Below are 16,926 nucleotides of genomic sequence, written 5' to 3' on the forward strand. Positions count from 1 at the left end.
CTGTGGATCCACTTCGTCCCCCAGGCCATCCCAGATTCCTTGCCCTCAGGGTCCCAAGGCTGGGTGTGGGAGGCCGGGGCGACAGTCTGGTTCTCTGGGCCCAGCTCCAGCGCAGGCCTGCCCTCAGTGGCTGCTCAGGACAGCTGTGCCGCGGCCTGAGTGGACGGAGGAGCGAAGCAGGAGCGGAGGGCAGAGTGTGGTGTGAGGCGAGGTGTGAACCATCTAGGGTCTGGTGTGAGGGTTCACCTCCCTGCAAGGCCTCAGGTCAAGGGTCAGCTAGAGTTTACTGACCTTTCTGGGTCATAAGTTCTATCACCCTCCAAAGAAAACCCCACTCAGTCACACCTTGACCCAAGTCTTGGTAGTGGCATTTTAATGGCTTTTGGTGGCAGCAGCAGCACCAAGAGGAGGCGGAGGCTCAGGCTCAGAAGGGGGCACCCTGCCCCCAGGGTGTCTGGTCTAGCTGTCCTCTTCCCATTGGACCTCGGCCAGGAAGGTGCGGATTTCCATGGGCTGCAGCTCGATGGTAGAAGGGTCCAGCCGGGAGGGAGAGAGATGAGGTGTAGGGCCGGGGCGGGGACCTGGGGAGGTGCAGGGAAGGAGGAGTGAGGGGCGCAGACTTCCTCTGCCTCGTCCCACCTGGTGCTCCCTCCCCTGGCCCTGGACGTGGCTATCTGTCCTCAAGTCTGAACCCGGGGCCTCACTCCTAGACCCCTCAACTGCTTCTCAGGGCCTGGACACCACCCCTAGATCCCCGAATTCCCTCCCCAGTGCCTGACCACTGCCCGCACACCCTCCAGCCCCACCGCAAGGACCGTCAAGCCAACCCCAGGGGTAATGGACACCCCCCCCCCCCAGAACTAGGCACTGACGGAATTCTCAAATCGTGTTCCCGGCCCTGAACTCCATCCTCAAACCGTCAAGACCCACCGCTAGTTTGCTGGACTCACTTCAGACCCTTAAACCCCTAACCCCCTAACCTGGATCTGAACACCATTCCAGAGTCTCAAGCTATACCTGGGTCCCGTTCCCACGCCTCCCACACGCTCCCCAGCTCCCGGGCAGGCCCCCACCCGTGTTCGGTGTCCACTGGAGCCTGGAGGCGCGGGCCGAGAGCTGGTTGGCCGCCAGCGTGGTCTCCTGCAGGTGGGTGATGGTGAAGGCGGAGAACAGGTCCTGCGGGCAGTGGATGGGCCAGGCTGAGTGGGGACAAAGCGGGGTTTTCCCCCTCCCCTCTTGCCTCTCCTGTCTGCTTCCCCGCTCTGCCCTCCTCACCCTCAAGTCCAAGGTCACTGGGGAGCTCAGGTTGCCGCCCGGGTCCTCCCCTACGGCGAACTGGTGCTCGAAGCGCAGCAGCAGCGTTGTCGGGCCCCAGCGGGCCAGCGTGAGCAGGTGCACGACGGGCGGCAGCTCCCTGCGCAGCCCTGAGAACTGCAGGACGGGGACGGGGTGGGGCTGAGCAGAGGGGCGGGGCTCTGGCGCAGGGGGCGGGGCTTAGGGAGGGACTCAGCCAGGAAGGGGAGAGCCGAGCCAATGAGGGGATGGGGCGGACCCAGAGAAGGGGCGGTGCCAGTTGGGGGGGGGTGCTGTAGCGCCGAGGGGCGGGGCCGAGGCGGGGAAGGGCGGGCCGAGCCTGGGGAGGGGCGGGGCAGAGCGGAGTCCGCGTGGGACCAAGTCCAGGCGGGATGGGGCTGGGCCAGGCCCGCCCAGGTGATTCAGCCGAGCTGAGGGCGCGGGCCTAGTTCGTGGCCTCCCCGGCACAAGTTGGGGCGGGTGAGTTGGGTCCTGGCTATTCCTGGGAAAATCCGCCGCCAACCCTGCCCCCGCAGGCTTCATCCAAGTCCTCTCTTTCTGCCGGCCCGCCGCCCCTCACCTGCGTGCGCGGGGCCACCCCGAGGTGGTAGGGGGCGCCGCCACCCCGCGCCAGCACCACCTGCGGGGCCAGGAGCTCTTTCTCTGCCTGCAACCGGTGCCCGGCGGCCGCGGTGCGGGCCTTGTCCAGCAGCACGAGGTGGCGCCCTCGCACCCACACCCCCAAGCCGTTCTCCAGCAGCGGCTCCCCTACTCCGCGCGCATCATCCTTTAGCAGCCGTCGGTGCACCTGCGGGGTGTGGCCAGGACAGCATGAGGGTCCCTCTGGCCAATTTCTGTGGCAGAACTGGATAAGCGCTTGCGGGAATTTCAAGAGTTATCGAAGAGTGGGGGGAATGGATGAGGAGGAATGTCTGGTAAGGGGGGGACCCCAATTGAAAGGGGGATCCGACGTAGCAAGGGACTAGGACAGAGGGAGGTAAGGATCTAAGCAGGGCGTGAATGGGGCAAGCCAGGGCCTGGAGTGGGGACTGGGTAGTGACTGGGTAAGAGCGTGGAGTAAAAGTCTCACATAGGAATGGAGGTCTCAGCTTAGTGGGGACCACAAAGGAGGGGTGCACCTCGAGAGAAGGGGGCCAGAAACCGGTTTCAGGGTCCAGCAGGGCCAGGTCAGGACTCAGCAGGAGGCCCCTGGCTTAGATGGGGCTGGGGCCACTCACCATGAGCTCCAGGGAGCCATCGCTCAGGCTGCTGCCGCCCTGGGAGCGGTCAGTGAGCACGGTCAGCTGCACGTTCCCATCCTGGGGGGCCGGGGTGAGAGTGAGGGGCCACAGTGCCGGCCAGCCCCGGCCCCAGGCACGCCCCACAAGGGATGGTGGCGAGGACAGCGGGAGATGCTAGGAAGGAAAGGTGACCCCCATGCTGTGGAGGGAAGAGGTGGGGAGCAGGATGGGGGAGGGGTACCGTGATGTAGATGCGGCTGTTGACTGGATAGTAGTTTCCGGCCACTGGCTCAGTCTGGTTCAGCTTCCAGGTGGGTCGATAATCCCGCCTGGGGAGGGGGGGGGTTGTTCAGGCCCCCTTTCCCTGGCTCCCCCACTCCTCACTCCCCCTCCATCCTCTCCCTCCCACATTCATATGGTCAGCAGATGCCCCCACCACCCCTGGGCCCCAACACACCACGGACCAGCCCTGGGGCCCGTCACCCCCACCTCCTCTCCAGGATCTCCCGGCCATTGCTGTCTGTATAGAAGAGTCCGTTTGTCTTCAGCGCAGTGTCAAAGCGACTGATGATCTCCTTCCCCCAGTCATCACTACACCCAATGGGACAGCAGGCTGTGAGCCTCGCCTGCCTCCGCTCTGCCCCACCCTCACCACCCAGGCCCAGCCTGTGCCACTCACCCCACAGGTATGGGGCCCACCGTCCACTCCAGCTCCAGGTGCCGCCGTCCCGGGTACAGGCGCACCACCTGGGAACACCAGGCTGAGAAGTTCTGGTGCACCTCCTGCACCAAGGCCGTCTGCGGGCACACAGAAGTGGAGGCAGGTGTGAGCCCACACCTGAGCAGAGGTGAGCCTGGACACACCCACCCCTGCTGTGAACCGTGCAAAGGCTGACAGCAGGGTCAGCCCCGCGGATAGACAGTGTGGGAACCCACCTCCCCACCTGCCTGGGGGAAGCCTACACTCCCACCTTGGTCATTGCCACACTTCTTGAGTGTGGCATACAGGCTTGCTCCCCACCACTACCCCATCTCCCCTCCTTAGAATTGGATTCCAGTTTGGCACGTGGCTACCTGGAATAAAGACTATAGGGTCCAGTGTTCCCTGAGGCTATCAGTAGCTGTGTGACCGTGGTCTGCCCAATGGAAAGTGGTCAAAGGGGTGTGAACAACGTTCCTTGCCCCTTTCTCTCTCCCACTGGCTCAAAAGCAAATATGATGGCTGGAGCGTCAGCAGCCATTTTGGGCCATGAGGTAGAAAGTGAATGTTGAGGAAGGCAGAGCAACGAGATAGAAGGGGCCTGGATGAATGTGGAACAACTCCACCTGCCCTGAATGGCCCAGCCAGACTTTCTGCTAGATGGAAAGAAGCTTCTTTCTTGTTTCAGGCACAGTTAATTTTGGTAACTATTACTACAGACAAAACTAAATTCTGATACAGTGACCCAGCTGTGCAGACGTTCACGTCAAAGGAATCATTGTCAAATGTGAGTCTTGCCATTACCTGCCCCATTCCCACCCTAAGAGGAACGTCACTGAGAGGCCCTGGGAAACCCCACAAGCATGAGCCCCTGTTCCCAGCCAGATGCACCCGCAGGTCCTCAGATATCCACCGCCAGTGAGATTCACGCAAGCCCCATCCAAGCGTGAACTCTCACCTGCCCACCCTCCTACCACAGGTCCTGAGAGAACTCTTCAAGCAGCGACGCCTGGCCTTCCCCATCATGGGCCAAGTGGGAACACCCACCCCCAATTTCAAAAGCTGAGTGTAACCCTGACACATGCAGCAGACATGGATGCCTTTGTCTGCGCTTCCTGGGCGTGACTGCTGCACAGCCAGCCATGAGGGTCAGCCCTGTGGGCGCATCTTCAAGTGGTCCCCTCAGGCCCTAGCCCTCTCATCTGAGGGAGACCTAAGTCCTTCCCTGACCCCCACCCCGAATGGGGCGCCCCACCCTCCCGGCCCCCACATCCCCCCCAACACACCCACTCCTGATTCCCGGCCAGACCTTCACCAGGTGGGTCTGAGCCCAGCGTCCCACAGGCAGCGGCTCCTGTCGGCTGGGTCTGAAGATGTAGGCGCCTGAGACCTGAGTGCTCAGGTTGTCGCCCTCGCTCGCATTGTACCTGGGCCAGGGCAGGTGAGAGTCAAGTAAGGCACCCAGCTCCCTTGGCCCCCTCCCCCTCCCACATCCCCCCACTCCCCACTCCCCGCCCATGGTCCTCTCTCACCAGTAGAAGCCTTGGCGGACAGGCAGCAGGAGCTTCTCGTCCAGGTTCTCCAGCTCCACCAGGAGCCCCGTGTAAGGGTCAAACCTAGCCCGGAGGTACTGGGCAGAAAAGGGGGCAGACATTAATGGCCATCCCTTCAGCCTTCCTGGGGCTCAGGCGAAAACCCTGGAGTCACCCTTCCCTCTTCTCCCTCTCTGTGCCTCCTCACACCTGACGCCATCAGCAAATCCTCACAGCTCCACCTTCTACCTTATCCTCCATCTGAGCACTTGTCCCCACCTCCACCGCCTCCCCGACCTGGGGCAGCCCACCCCTTCCTGGGCTCCTGTTCCGCACCCCCGGGCCTGTTCCTCCCGCAGTCGCCACAGGGCGCCGGTGACACCCTAAGTCCCATCCTAGCCCGCCCACTAGGCCCAGGGCTGGCTCGTGCATTTGACACGGGAACCACAGTGCCATCAGCCAGGAGATGTTTAGGGGCCCACAGAAATGTATAAACCTACATTTCTTTTAGAATCAGAAGAAAACTTGAAGGTAATAATAATGAATATATTATGATGAGGACTGCCTGGTTGATATTCATCTTTACACCCACGCCATCATAAAATTTATTTTTTAACATTTTTTTATGGGAGAAGGGACCCCCAAAGGCAAAAGTGCTAAGCCCCACGACAGTCTTAATGCAGCCCTGTGGCTCCCAGTCCTCCCCTGGGGCCTCAAGGTAGCATGGCCTGACCTGTCCCCTCCCCATCACACCCGACTTCAGACACACAGAGTTCCCTGAACACCCAACACCCTCCTGCCTGAGGGCTTCTGAGTCGCCTGCTGCTCCCTGCCTGCTTGGATCCCTCTTCCCCAAACGGCAGCATGGCCCCCTCCCCCAAGCCTCTGACACGCCTCATTTAATTTGCAAACGCCAACGCCATCAGCTCTGACATAGCTGCCGAGTGTCACCCATGATCACAGTGGGTCCTCCCAACAGCCCCGAGAGGACACTGAGACTCAAAGGGAGGCAGTCACTCACTCGATGACACACAAGGGGGACTGGTGATGCTAGAGCAGGAACCCAAGACCCGCTGACCCAGAGTCCATGCAGCTCACCATGACGCCTCAAACTTGTCACTGGGGCAGGGAAGGGCGTCTGAATGGGGTCTCACCTCATTTTGGATGGCCAAGACACGGGACGCGGGCTTCTGGATTCTGACCCAGAGGGTGTGGGCCTGCTGCCTCCGGACACTCTGCCCGCTCACTGAGTAGATGCTGAAGCCCAGGGCAGGCACTGAGGCTGAGAAAAGCAGCTCCTGGCTGTCTGAGTCGGGAAGTGTCACCACCTCGGGGAAGGAAGGAAGGAAACCGAGTCAAGGGGCTGTGAGAACACATACAGAGCCGAACATACAGGGAGGGTCAAACTCCGGGAGGGGAAGGAGGTGGCGGGGGGGCGGGTGTCAGGAGTGCCAAATGAATTAAAGATGGCAGAGAAGACTCATGAGGCAGAAGCCAACCTACTGGGAGGGGAGGGGCGAGGGAGTAAGTGGGGAGATTCTTGAGGCAGGGGAGTGAGGGAAAGACAGATTTTGGGGGGAGGAAGAAGTTCGTGGGAACAGGCCTTCTAGGATGAGGAGACTATTCACACACAGGACAAATTTCACAGAGAGAGATCAAAAAAGGGGAGATACTCACTGGACGAGCTATTCCCAAGGGGGTGTGATGTTAAGGGGCGGAGGGGGAGGTATTCAGAGGAGGAAGAGTGATGGACAGGAGGCATTCATAGCGGGAGAGGGGGCCATGGAGGAGGTAATAATGGGGGAGGCGTCCACGCGGGGAAGGGAGAAATGTCCACAGGGGAAAGTGTCCAAGGGGAGAGGTGATCATAACGGGTCGTATTCATGGGGGAATATTCGTCGAGTGGGCTCACATTGCTGGGCACAATGGTGCCACTGGGGTCCCTCACAAGGAAAACGTGTTTGCTGACCGGCAGCCGCACCATCCAATCCACTTTCCGCCCCAGGGGGTTATAAATGGTCACCTGGAACTGGGGTGGGAGGGTCTGAGTGGGCACGGATCACAGCAGGCCTTCTGTGAACCCACCCACCGTGTGCAGCAACGTCCCTAGGTGATCTGAGCCCCCAGGTGGTGCGTTGGTCTCCGTCTTGCCCCAGCTTCACTGCGCCCCAAGTGATCTCGCCCCAGCGCCATCCTCCAAAGCAAGTCAGCAACTGCCCTTCAAGAGCCCATCAGGCCCATCTGATGGCGCAGAGGTTAAGTTCGCCTGCTCGGCTTCAGCAGCCTGGGTTCGCCGGTTTGGATCTGGGCGCAGATCTATGTACAGCTTATCAAGCCATGCTGTGGCAGGTGTCCCCCATATCAAGTAGAGGAAGATGGGCACAGATGTTAGCTCAGGGCCAATCTTCCTCAGCAAAAAGAAGAGGATTGAGAGCGGATGTTAGCTCAGAGCTAATCTGCCTCAAAAAAAAAGGACCTCATTGCCCGGCCCGCCTCCTCTTTGCCCCTGTGTTGGCGGGGTTCCGCCCGCTCTCGTCCCACCGAAGGGACCTGCCTCCCGGCCCCCACCCTCGGGCCGGCCAGCTCACGCTCTCTGCCGTCTGGCTGAGTGGACAAACACTGATGTTGAGGTCGCGGCAGAACTCGAAGTCCTCCTTGGAGCCGCTGAGCCGCGCCAACGCATTGCTCAGGAGAACCTGGGGAGCAGCAGGGATGGGTTCGCTCAGGACGTGCACCCTGAGGTCGCCTCCTTGCCCCCTTTAGGCCCCGCCTCATTCCTGTCTCCGCCCCTTTCCCAGGCCCCGCCCCTCCCTTACTGTCCCCGCCCCTTCGCCCAGGCCCCCGCCCCTCCGGCCCCGCCCCGCGCACCTCGCAGGGCCCCCAGCCGGCGGCGAGCTGGCGCGCGTAGTCGTCGGCCACGTGCTGTCGGGAGGTGCCGCTGACGGCGTCGTGGTGCTGGAGCACTGCCATCGCCTCATCTGCCAGCAGACAGTGAGCCCTGTGGGGTCCCCGCAGGACTCTCGTCCCAACCCCGAGGAGATGCGAAAGGTCACATCGTGTGGGCGGGCAGGGTTTTTTAAGAAAGGACTGGAGGGGCGGTCGAGGGCTAGTGTCCAGCTTCAGCCCCGCCCCCATCCCCTCTCCGGACACCTACTGAGGGGTGCACTGTCTCCGGAGCCATAGGGTCCCACGTTGGCCGCTGGACCCGCCAGCGCCTCCAGCTGGTTGCACACCTGGGGGCAGGGGGCATGTTGGGGACAGGGCCTGTTGGGACCCCGGGCCGCCCCCTCAATCCCGGCGCCCACTCACCTGCAGGAAATTGTAGCTGAGGCGCTCGTAGCGTTTGAGGGCTGGCCGGCTGGAAAAGTAGCCGGTCCAGAACATGTGGGGGCCGTCGGCGTAGGGAAAGAAGTCATCCTGCTTCACTGACCTGCAGGGGCAGAGCCATCGAGGGCAGGGTCAGCACCCACAGGGCACGCCCACCCCCCCAGGCTCCCCAGTCCCCCCAAATACCAGCTGAGGTTGGCCTTGTTCAGCTCCCAGAGGTAACAGGCGGGAGTGGAGTAGAGAACATTGACGCGGCTGCCGTTGGCCTGCTGCTGCGGGGAGGTGTGCATGTGAGCCCTTGGGAGTCCGCGCCTTCCCGGGGGCCCACAGCTGTGCAGCACACTCACACACGTGCACACGTTCATGCATCTGGCAGGTTCAGATTCTCTGAATACGCAGTTTGAACACAAACCAATGGCCAAGTGTGAAAGGGAATTTTGGCCAAAGCTTAATATTACCATCCTGGAAAGAATTTCAGGGATGCAAAAATAAACCTGAAATTTTACTAAACTTTTTAAATAATTTCAATTTTATTTTTAAAGATTTTATTTTCCTTTTTCTCCCCAAAGCCCCCCGGGTACATAGTTGTATATTTTTTGTTGTGGGTCCTTCCAATTGTGGCATGTGGGATGCTGCCTCAACGTGGCCTGATGAGTGCTTTGAACATTTTGCAATTAAAAAGAAAATAGAGAGATAGAGACTTTTCTCAAATCAAGGAGGAACACTGTCTGCTACCCATCGTTCCAAAATGCGTGTCTGTGCCCAGGATGGGAACCAGCGAAACCCTGGGCCACCAAAGCGGAGCGTGCAAACCCAACCACTCGGCCACGGGGCCAGCCCTCAATTTTATTATTAAAAACTTTCGTGGAAAATCTGTGTGACATTATAAGGCAGGAATAATCATTTCTCAGCACTGTCAGGTTATTGCCAAATGACACAATTGTTTTAAGGAGTGGAGGCTCATTTTCACCTGCCAAAGGTGGAGGAACAAGAAGGTCATCTCCTCTGTGAGGAAAAGGGTGTCTTCTCTGCTCATGTTGTGTCCCCAGTGCCCAATGCACAGTCAATGCTCAATAAACACTTGAGCAAATGAGTGGAAGTGTGTGGGACTGTATGCCTTTATGTGCATGCACACGTCTGCACCCCTGCACACACAGTCACACAGACAGTTGCAGACACACACACAGTGTTCACTCAGCCAAAAGATCGCTCAGTTTAAAAAGCTCGGGATTGCAGACACAGTCTAGAAGCAGAGGCCAGCCCTGCCCTCACAGAATTCACAGCCCAGCGGAGGAGAGATTCTGAACAGAGGGTCGGCTGGTCAGCTGGTCACAGTCAGCCTGGATGTGGCATCCCAGGTATTTGTGGGGACAGGTGTGAGCACAGAGGACAGAACAAGCACTCTGCCTGGGGTTTGCTGAAGGCTTCCTGGAAGAGGAGGCATTGCAGCTGGTGCCTTAAAGGAGAAGCAGCAGGTTTGCAGCCCCAGATACCATAATACTTATTATTTGCCTGGCACCGTCCTACTGGGTCTATGCAGAGAAACTCGTTAAACTCATTAACAGCCCTATCGGGTGAGAACCACCTTTGTGCCCATTTTCTAGATAAAAAAACTAAAGCATTGAGTGCTTAAGAACATTTCTCAAGGGGCTGGCCCTGTGGCCGAGTGGTTAAGTTTGCGCACTCCACTTTGGTGGCCCAGGGTTTCACCGGTTCGGATCCTGGGCGCAGACCTAGCACCGCTCATCAGGCCACACTGAGGCAGCGTCCCACAGGCCACAAGTAGAAGGACCCACAACTAGGATGTACAACCATGTACTGGGGCTTTAGGGAGGGAAAAAAAGAGAGAGAGAGAGAGTGTGACATCCTGGCAGTGCAGGAACATGGTATTTGCAGGAGCAAGTGGTCAAGATGTTGAAGGCTCCTCAGGAACCAGGGGCATGGGGAGGACTGAGAAGTGTCTTCCAGAAGGCCCTTGGGGACGTTCCTGAGAGGTCTTTTTGGTGAAACCAGTTTGGGGAGCAAGTGGGAGGTGAGGACAGAAAGATTGTTCCAGTACACAACTGTGAGGATGGAATGGATGGAAGGGACGTCTTAGATGGAAGAGGGGGCATGAGGGTCTGTGCTGATGGCAGAGTGACTGCCCGCCCACATAGCCGCCAGCCGCTTGCAGGGCCACAGCGACACATCCATGGGAGGCAGACTGATGGCCGCCCAAAGATGTCCCTGCCCTAATTCCCAGACGGAAATTAAGGATGTACATGGAATTAAGGTTGCTATCCTGGACTATCTGGCAGGCCCAAGGTAATCACAAGGGTCTTTAAAAGTGGAAGAGGGAGGGGGCCGGTCCGGTGGCCGAGTGGTTGAGTTCATGTGCTCCGCTTGGGCAGCCCAGGGTTTCGCCAGTTTGGATCCTGGGTACAGATATGGCACGGCTCATCGGGCTGTGCTGGGGCAGCATCCCACATGCCTACAGCTGGAAGGACCCACAACTAAAAATACACAACTGTGTCCCGGGGGGCTTTGGGGAGAAAAAGGAAAAATAAAATCTTTAAAAAAAAAAGTGGAAGAGAGACAGAAGTGAGAGAGGTGTAGCGATGGAAGCAGGGTCAGAGAACTGCTATGTTGCTGGCTTTGAAGATGGAGGAAGGGGGCCAGGAGCCATGGAATGCGGGCGGCCTCTAGAAGCTGACAAGGCAAGGCAACTTTCCCCTGGAGCTTCCAGAAGGAACACAGCTCTGCCAACATCCTGATTTTAGCCATGAGACCCGTGTTGGACTTCTCACCTCCAGAACTGTCAGACAATATATTTCTGTTGTTTTAAGCCACTAAGTTTGTGGTAATTTGTTACAGTAGCCAGAGAAAACTAAGCCAGCACCCACAGCTATGCCCGTGACCCAGGCCCAGCCATCCAACCACACACGTACACCCGGGGCGGGCATGCTCACCTGGGCGTTGACTAGCTTGATGAGCTTGTCAAGGTTCTTGAACCACATGTTTGCATTCTCGTACTGGAAGTCCGAGCCCATGGTCATCACGGTGTGGTTGGCGCAGTAGTGCCCGCCCTGCAGGCAGGAGGCGGGTCTTCAGGCCAGGGTGTCCTGGGCCACCCCCGTGTACGGCTGAGTCTTGGTAAATATGTGGTGAAGAGTGTGCACACAGAGGTGGGGGGGCGGAAGTGTGTCCCGTGGGAGCATAAGGACACACATAAAAATAGCCGCAAGTTGTTGAGTAATTCTCCTGGGCCCCGCGTGCTCCCAGTCAGGAATGCACACGAATCCAGGAGGAGGGCAGGTGATGGGGAATGGAGTATTACCCTGCCCCAGGGTTATGAGGTGGTGACAGGGAATGCTGGCCATGGGAAGGGCACGTTCCGGACCCCGGGGTTACCTGGGCAGTGGCCACCTGCAGGAAGTAATCAACCAGCTTCTGAGCGTTGTACTCGGGGCTGCGCGGGTCGTCCACGACTGGCTTGTCGGCGCACAGCGTGTCCCAGCACAGATACTCCGGCGGGTTGTACATGTTAGGGAGGACGCCTGCGGGCCGTACCAGGCTCAGGGGGCGGCCCGGCGCCCCAGGCCCGCCCTGGGGTCAAAACCTGCCAGGCCCCACCCCAGAGGGACTTCAGAATTTGGGGGGGCCCCTTGCAAAGTGCAAATGCTGGGCACTTGTTCCTAAGTTATTGAGTTTCAAGGCGATGACAGCAGAGTATGAAACCAAGCCCAGGACGCTTCTGAGCATGGGGCCCCGTGTGACTGCACATGTCACTGCGCAAGTCACATGCCCCTTCGGGCCAGCCCTGCCCCCACTCCATCCCCTTACTGGTGAAGAGGTCGGCGGCGGGGGGCTTCAGGCTGGCGCTGGCCCGCCACACCTGCTCCATCTCCAGCTTCTCCATCCGCACCTTCTTGTCTTGATAATCCAGGCGCCCGAAGAAGAAGCCGTCGAAACCCATCTGGGGACCAGGATGAGGAGGGGTCGGAGGACAGGACAAATCAGTGCCCGGCTCTCAACACCAAGGGGAGCCCCTCAGAGCACAGGGGGGAAAGCAGGTCTCAAACCAGGGGACCTCCAGCTCATTGCGGAGCTTGGGGAAGGGTCAGATGGCCCCCTCGGAGAGCCGGCAAGGGAGGGTCCCACGCAAGGCCTCCCCTCCACCTCCCCCAGCTCAGACAGGGGCCCGACTCAAGGAGAGCTTCCCCCTTCCGCAGCCCGCAGGTAGAAGGGGTCGGAGCGTGGAAAGGGGGCGCGGTCACGGCGCAGGCGGGGAAGCCGGGTGAAAAGCAGGGCAGGCCCCCTGCCCCCCGCCTCGGGAGCAGCCCAAACCCTAGCGAAAGGGGCGGGGCCAGGGGAGGGGGCGGAGCCAGCCGGAGCGCACCAGCCGGGGCAGAGGCAGGGTGGGGCCAAGGCCAGAGCGGAAGAGGAATGGGATCCGCAGCTCCCCAGAGGGGACAGGGCCTCGTCCCCGGGAGCTTGCAGGGGGCGGGGCTTGAGTGGCCGAGGGAGGAGTCAGAGCGGGTAAAGGGGCGGGTCCAAGAGGGTCAGGAGAGCACCTGCGCGAACAGCGAGGCCTGCTCCCGGGAATGCCCAAAGGGGTCGATGTGCCAGGCGACACGGGGGCGCCCGTCGCTGCCAAACGTGTCCTCTAGGAAGCGCAGCCCTAGGGTCATCTGGTCTATGATGGCTCCGTAGTGGGTGGCTGCCTCATCGTTCATCACCCAGCCACCGTTGGCAAACTCCAGACGCCCTGCGTGGGGAGGGGCAAAGGCTGGGTGAGTTGTCAAGACCAGGAATGGGGTCGGGGTTGGTGATGCAGGGGATGAGAAGACCTGCAGCCAGACATGGGACAGAGGGCTCCCTGAACGGCAGGCTTCCCAGAGGAGCCACTGGAGATGGAGGCCTTGCAGGATGCATAAGAGTTCTCCAAATAAAAGGAAATTCCAGGCAGGCGGAGCCACGGACACGTAACAGGCTGCACATGCCATGATAACATCTAAGAGGGGAGAGTGGCAGAAACAGAAGTTGGGCTGGGCTTCCTGTTTTCACTTCCTCGGGGTTAGGCTCACCCTGGCGCACCAAGTCGCGCACTATTTCCTGGGTTCTGTTTGTCTGCTGATGCCACCAGCGGGAGAAGAAGGCGATCTCCACGTAGATGAAGCGGCGGGTGGGCTCCTCCAGCAGGGAAGAGATGACCGAGTCTAGGATGTACTGCACGCCTGCGTGCTGGATGTCATTCTGGACTGTGGGCACAGGGGTCAGGCAGTCTGGGACCAGCGAGCCAAGGGGGACACTCCCAGACACACGAGCCCAAGCTTGGCATTGCCCCCACCCTGATGTCCAGGGCCCAGGAAGGATCTGAAGGGCTCAGACGGGCCCTGGGAGTCCCAGGGGTCAGTCCCCACCCTCTACTCACTGCCGTAAAAGTACTGGTCCACCGTCTTGAGCCAGCCCACGTCATCATGTGTGTGGGCCAGAAGGTGCACGTTGAGCATATCCGGCTGCACCTTGGGGCATGTCTGCACAGAGACCCCAAACACACACTCACCCACCCTGTCAGTAACCCCTAGGATAAAAGGCAGGCTGGGGTGGGAGGTGAGGGGGCACAAGATAAGTTTTCATCTAGAGGGAAGTGACTCAGAGAGGTGGGACCAGGCCCTCCCAGGGAGGAGACACATAGTTGTGTTCACAGATACAACTGCCACTTGGCACAACCCCTCAGAACAGCTCTCATTCACTCCCCCGGGGAAATAATAATAGTAGTAGCTAATATTTATTAAGCATCTGCAGACACAAGCAGCCACCCTGCGTTGGGAGCAGTATTATGTCCGGTTTTCAGATAAGAGCACTGAGGATCAGAGAGGTGAAGTGACTTGCCCACGGTCGCACAGCCAGGAAGTGGAGGAGCCAGGCTGGAACTCCAGGCAGGCTGACTCCAGTGTCCCAGCTCTCAACCAGTGTCCCCCCGACCCCGACACACACACACACAGCTGCTCACACACAAATCCGGGCGCCCAATCACACGGTTAAGTGCATGGAGTCCAGGCACGGCGACCCACAGGGAGGCAGGTAGAGACAGCCCCATTCTTCGACGCGCGCAAGCAGACCTGCGCGCGCTCAGACCGCTCAGTCACGGCAGCCACCATTCACCAGGCGCCCAGGGAACAGGCCCACCCGCACCGCGGGACCCCCCGGGGGCTGCGCGCCGGCTCGTGGACATTTCCGCTCGCGGGCCCCGCTCACCTCGTATCCCGCGGCCCGAGCGCCGGGAGCCGCCTGCAACGACAGAACGAGGAGGGAGAGAGGCAGGAGCGGTGGCCGCAGCGCGCGGGAGCTCATCCAGGGCCCCGCCGCGCCCCGCCCGCCGCCGGCGCGGACCCCCGAAGGCCTCGCCGCAGCGCCCATGGCTCCGCCGCCGCCGCCGCCGCCGCCTCGGGCGGGCTCCGGGCTCCGCTAGGGTGGGCCAGCGCCCCGCCCCCAGAACCCGGCCTGGCCAATGGGCGCCGGCGGGGGCGGGGCCTGGGCGGGGCCCGGCGCGTCACGCGACCCAGGCCGCAGCTCCGGCTGCCCCCCGGCGCTGGGAGCGCGGGGAGCTGCCGGGCGCGTCCCACCCTCGGGGGGCTGGTTTGGCCGGACGAGTCTTTAGCGTCTTGCCGCCTTCGTGTGGCCTCGGAGTGACCTTTGGTCCCCGTGGGCGAAGAGATCTCAAACTTCCCTGCGGGTACTCAGTTTGCCTAGGAGGTGGAGTGTGTCCTAGGGTATCCCGTTGACCCGCAGGGCTGGGGGCCCGGAGGGACCTAGCGTGGCTAGGAGCGGGGCTCGATGGCAAGCCTGTTCTGTCCTGTGCAGATTGAGACGTTGGGTAAAGGAACTGCCCTTGGAGTGCTGGGGATGGCAGGCACCCAGCCCGGCTGGAGGAGACACCTGGAGGAGACACCGGGGTCCTTCGGGGAGGAGGGAGCCTGACAGGTGGGGGAAGACTCCATCTTTCGTGCCTTTCCCAGTCTCTACCAGTCCATCCAGTTCGCTAACATGACCCCATTTCTCTGAAAAGAAAACCAAAGCCCAGATTCCTCAGGTCAGCAGGGCCACGCGCTGAGTTGCCAGAGGGCGGGGGTCACTGTCCTGTATCTGGCAGCTGACTTAAGCACGAGGCTTGTGAAATAAGCAAGTTAACCACGAGAAAGCTCCAGCCTGGGGCCCCACCCCAGGCCTGACCGAGTGGAGGAACTGGAGCCCTGCCCCCCCTAGGAGGACCACCCGCAACACACAGAAGGAAAGAGGTCACAGAGAACAGCCAAAATGCAAAACTTTATTATTAACTGGTTTCAACAAGAAAATGAGTGGATACGTCTAGAAACATGGACAGCATCGCCTCCAGCAGCAGGCAGGGTGGGAGAGGAAGGCAGGAGGGGTGGGCCTAGGGTATCCCCTCTCTGCCCCAGTGGAAGTGGGGTCCCAGGGAAAGGGCCAGGCTCCCTCCAGCCAGCTGCGGACCTGAGGCTGCCTTCCGCAGGGAAGCCCAGGACAGCAGCTGAGGACAGGAGGCTGAGCAGCCAAGGGCCAGGCCTGGGGGAAGTTGGATGGAGGGGTCCAGGATGTAACCCCTCAAGGCTGACATCACCAGGGGGGCGTCATGGGCTGAGGGTTCTGCAGATACGACATCACCACGGCAGAGATAGACAGCCTGAGACGAGAGAGAGGTGTCAGTCCAGGATGGGCAGGCTTGGGTCCCCCTCCCGTCACTCAGGAGCCCCTCCTCCTCTAGGCCCAGCCTCACATGAAGCTACTCATCATCTGCTTAGTGTCCTCAGAGCTCCGCGAGTTGGCAAAGCTGATAAAGGAGCAGTAGACGGCGACCCAAGCGCACCACTTCAGCTGGGGAAAAGCAGGCGGATGGGTGAGTTAGCTCAGTGAGGGCAGGCCAATGAGCCTCCCCAGGCGGCATTCCCAGGCACCGGTTCCAACCCACTGATTCCACCGGGTGCAGCTCAGACCCGGCCCCCCCTCCCCGGAGGCTCTCAATCCCATCCCCCCAGAGCTTACTCCAGGTACCCGGTTTCTGGATCTACTCCCCGGCCTGTGTCTCTGACAACCCCACGTCCCCTCGTCTAAGACGAGTAGCCTCTTACATACCCCAACATGCTAAGGACCCCACCCTTTCTCCACAAGTCCCTTCCAAGCAGCTTTAAAGCCTGGCCCCACCCTTAGGCCGACCTCCCTCCTACCCATCCTGACCCGGACCCCTGGCTGCCCCCAGGCTCGGTCCTTCTCCGTCCCGCATCACTCGGCCCCGCCCCCTCGGCGCCGGCCCCGCCCCCTTCCGAGCCCGTCCCTCGGCCCGGCGGTCAGACCGCGCTACGCCGGGGGACACTCAGGCCCGCCCACCTTGAGCATGAGGCCGCACATACTGAAGATCATGCCCAGCAGGTTCATGTAGTCGGGCGTCGGGTCGTCCAAGGCCGGGTTACACTCGCTCGGCGGCGGCTTGTACCTGCAGCGAGCGCAAGGGTCAAGGGGTGCAAGTCCCGCCCCTGGGGTTGACAGGCGCGTCCCTGGGCCCCGACCCACAACCCGAGGCCCGTTCCCATGACGCCGAGGTCCTCACCTCAGCACTTTGTTCGGTCTCCGTGGGTCCGACATACTGTTCGTGGACATAGCGAGTCCGAGGTCGCGCCTCTTCCGTTGCGAGAGGGCAACTTCCGGCGTGGAGCCGGAGGGTGGCTTTTAGAGTAACACCCGCAGCGCTCGCACTTCCGTTCCTAGCGGCGGGGGCCAGGACTCCCCGGAACCAAAAGACAGAAAATTAAAAGAGGCAAAAATGTTCCCTAAAAAT

General features: G+C 60.5%; 2 protein-coding genes across 3 annotated transcripts; both read right to left on the bottom strand.

Moving 5' to 3' along the window:
* Positions 1-356: 356 nt before the first annotated feature.
* On the bottom strand, positions 357-14,553 carry MAN2B1 (mannosidase alpha class 2B member 1). Of its 2 annotated transcripts, none has more exons than XM_044751858.2 (24): positions 14,334-14,553; positions 13,507-13,609; positions 13,160-13,333; positions 12,647-12,840; positions 11,916-12,048; positions 11,484-11,629; positions 11,042-11,158; positions 8,280-8,362; positions 8,076-8,196; positions 7,921-7,999; positions 7,635-7,744; positions 7,355-7,462; positions 6,679-6,795; positions 5,921-6,094; positions 4,767-4,864; positions 4,544-4,661; positions 3,214-3,332; positions 3,024-3,125; positions 2,776-2,863; positions 2,532-2,612; positions 1,874-2,101; positions 1,276-1,431; positions 1,074-1,176; positions 357-581 (listed from the first exon to the last, which is right to left on the bottom strand). In XM_044751858.2, the coding sequence occupies exons 1-24, from the start codon at positions 14,493-14,495 to the stop codon at positions 460-462; spliced, it is 3,036 nt and encodes a 1,011-aa protein (XP_044607793.2). In that variant the 5' UTR covers positions 14,496-14,553; the 3' UTR covers positions 357-459. The 2 variants fall into 2 exon arrangements, with proteins under 2 accessions (XP_044607793.2, XP_044607792.2); XM_044751857.2 differs by having other exon boundaries at positions 8,280-8,365.
* Positions 14,554-15,381: 828 nt separating this feature from the next.
* Positions 15,382-16,866, bottom strand: WDR83OS (WD repeat domain 83 opposite strand). The gene is made up of 4 exons (XM_014834515.3): positions 16,699-16,866; positions 16,479-16,584; positions 15,871-15,968; positions 15,382-15,777 (listed from the first exon to the last, which is right to left on the bottom strand). Exons 1-4 carry the CDS (start codon positions 16,746-16,748, stop codon positions 15,711-15,713), a joined length of 321 nt encoding a protein of 106 aa, XP_014690001.1. The 5' UTR covers positions 16,749-16,866; the 3' UTR covers positions 15,382-15,710.
* Between the last annotated feature and the right edge of the window lie 60 nt (positions 16,867-16,926).

Source organism: Equus asinus, chromosome 20, assembly GCF_041296235.1.
Source record: "Equus asinus isolate D_3611 breed Donkey chromosome 20, EquAss-T2T_v2, whole genome shotgun sequence".
In the NCBI taxonomy this organism is placed as follows: domain Eukaryota; kingdom Metazoa; phylum Chordata; class Mammalia; order Perissodactyla; family Equidae; genus Equus; species Equus asinus.